The sequence below is a fragment of the Oncorhynchus gorbuscha genome, unplaced genomic scaffold (assembly GCF_021184085.1).
Source record: "Oncorhynchus gorbuscha isolate QuinsamMale2020 ecotype Even-year unplaced genomic scaffold, OgorEven_v1.0 Un_scaffold_3278, whole genome shotgun sequence".
Taxonomy (NCBI): Eukaryota; Metazoa; Chordata; class Actinopteri; order Salmoniformes; family Salmonidae; genus Oncorhynchus; species Oncorhynchus gorbuscha.
The window spans coordinates 7,501-8,416 of NW_025747561.1; the positions used below are offsets into that span (position 1 = coordinate 7,501).

At 48.5% G+C, this 916-nt stretch overlaps 1 protein-coding gene across 1 annotated transcript in view; it reads left to right on the forward strand.

Moving 5' to 3' along the window:
- LOC124027482 (lipoyl synthase, mitochondrial-like) overlaps positions 1 to 650 on the forward strand; it is a 4,649-nt gene extending 3,999 nt beyond the window's left edge. Inside the window, exon 5 of the mRNA XM_046339898.1 lies at positions 353 to 650. Coding sequence (XP_046195854.1) covers positions 353 to 405 — 53 coding nt within the window. The 3' untranslated portion in view covers positions 406 to 650. The remainder of the gene's footprint in view (positions 1 to 352) is intronic.
- Positions 651 to 916: the final 266 nt, after the last annotated feature.

The following is a 916-nucleotide window of genomic DNA, read 5'->3' on the forward strand; positions in this document are numbered from 1 at the left end:
CTCTCATTCTCCACCCCTCTCATTCTCCACCCCTCTCATTCTCCACCCCTCTCATTCTCCACCCCTCTCATTCTCCACCCCTCTCATTCTCCACCCCTCTCATTCTCCACTCCTCTCATTCTCCACTCTCTCATTCTCTCATTCTCCACCCTCTCATTCTCCACCCTCTCATTCTCCACCCCTCTCATTCTCCACCCCTCTCATTCTCCACCCCTCTCATTCTCCACCCCTCTCATTCTCCACCCCTCTCATTCTCCACCCCTCTCATTCTCCACCCCTCTCATTCTCCACCCCTCTCATTCTCCACCCCTCTCATTCTCCACCCCTCTCATTCTCCTCTCTTCTCTCTCAGGTGAGTTCTTCCTGAAGAATCTGTTAGAGAAGAGGAAGGCAGCGGCAGAATAACCTGATCACCTGGACTCACCTTTACCTGAATCCTGACGTCTCCTCCTTTCAGAGGCCTCTCTCCCTCCATAAAGCTACTCTACATACACTGTATTACAATATAATATACTACAATATAAAGTTCTCCGATCCAGAATATGAGCTACTACAGGACTCTGTTCATGTTGATGTCTCGTTCTGTACATTATAACCAGTGATGTAGTGGGGGGGTAATTACCTGGGGAGATAAAGGGGGTAATTACCTGGGAAGATAAAGGGGGTAATTACCTGGGAAGATAAAGGAGGGGGGGTAATTACCTGGGCAGATAAAGGGGGTAATTACCTGGGAAGATAAAGGAGGGGGGTAATTACCTGGGAAGATAAGGAGGGGGGATAATTACCTGGGAAGATTAAGGGGGTAATTACCTGGGAAGATAAAGGGGGTAATTACCTGGGAAGATAAAGGGGGGTAATTACCTGGGAAGATAAAGGGGGTAATTACCTGGGAAGATAAAGGAGGGGGGTAATTACC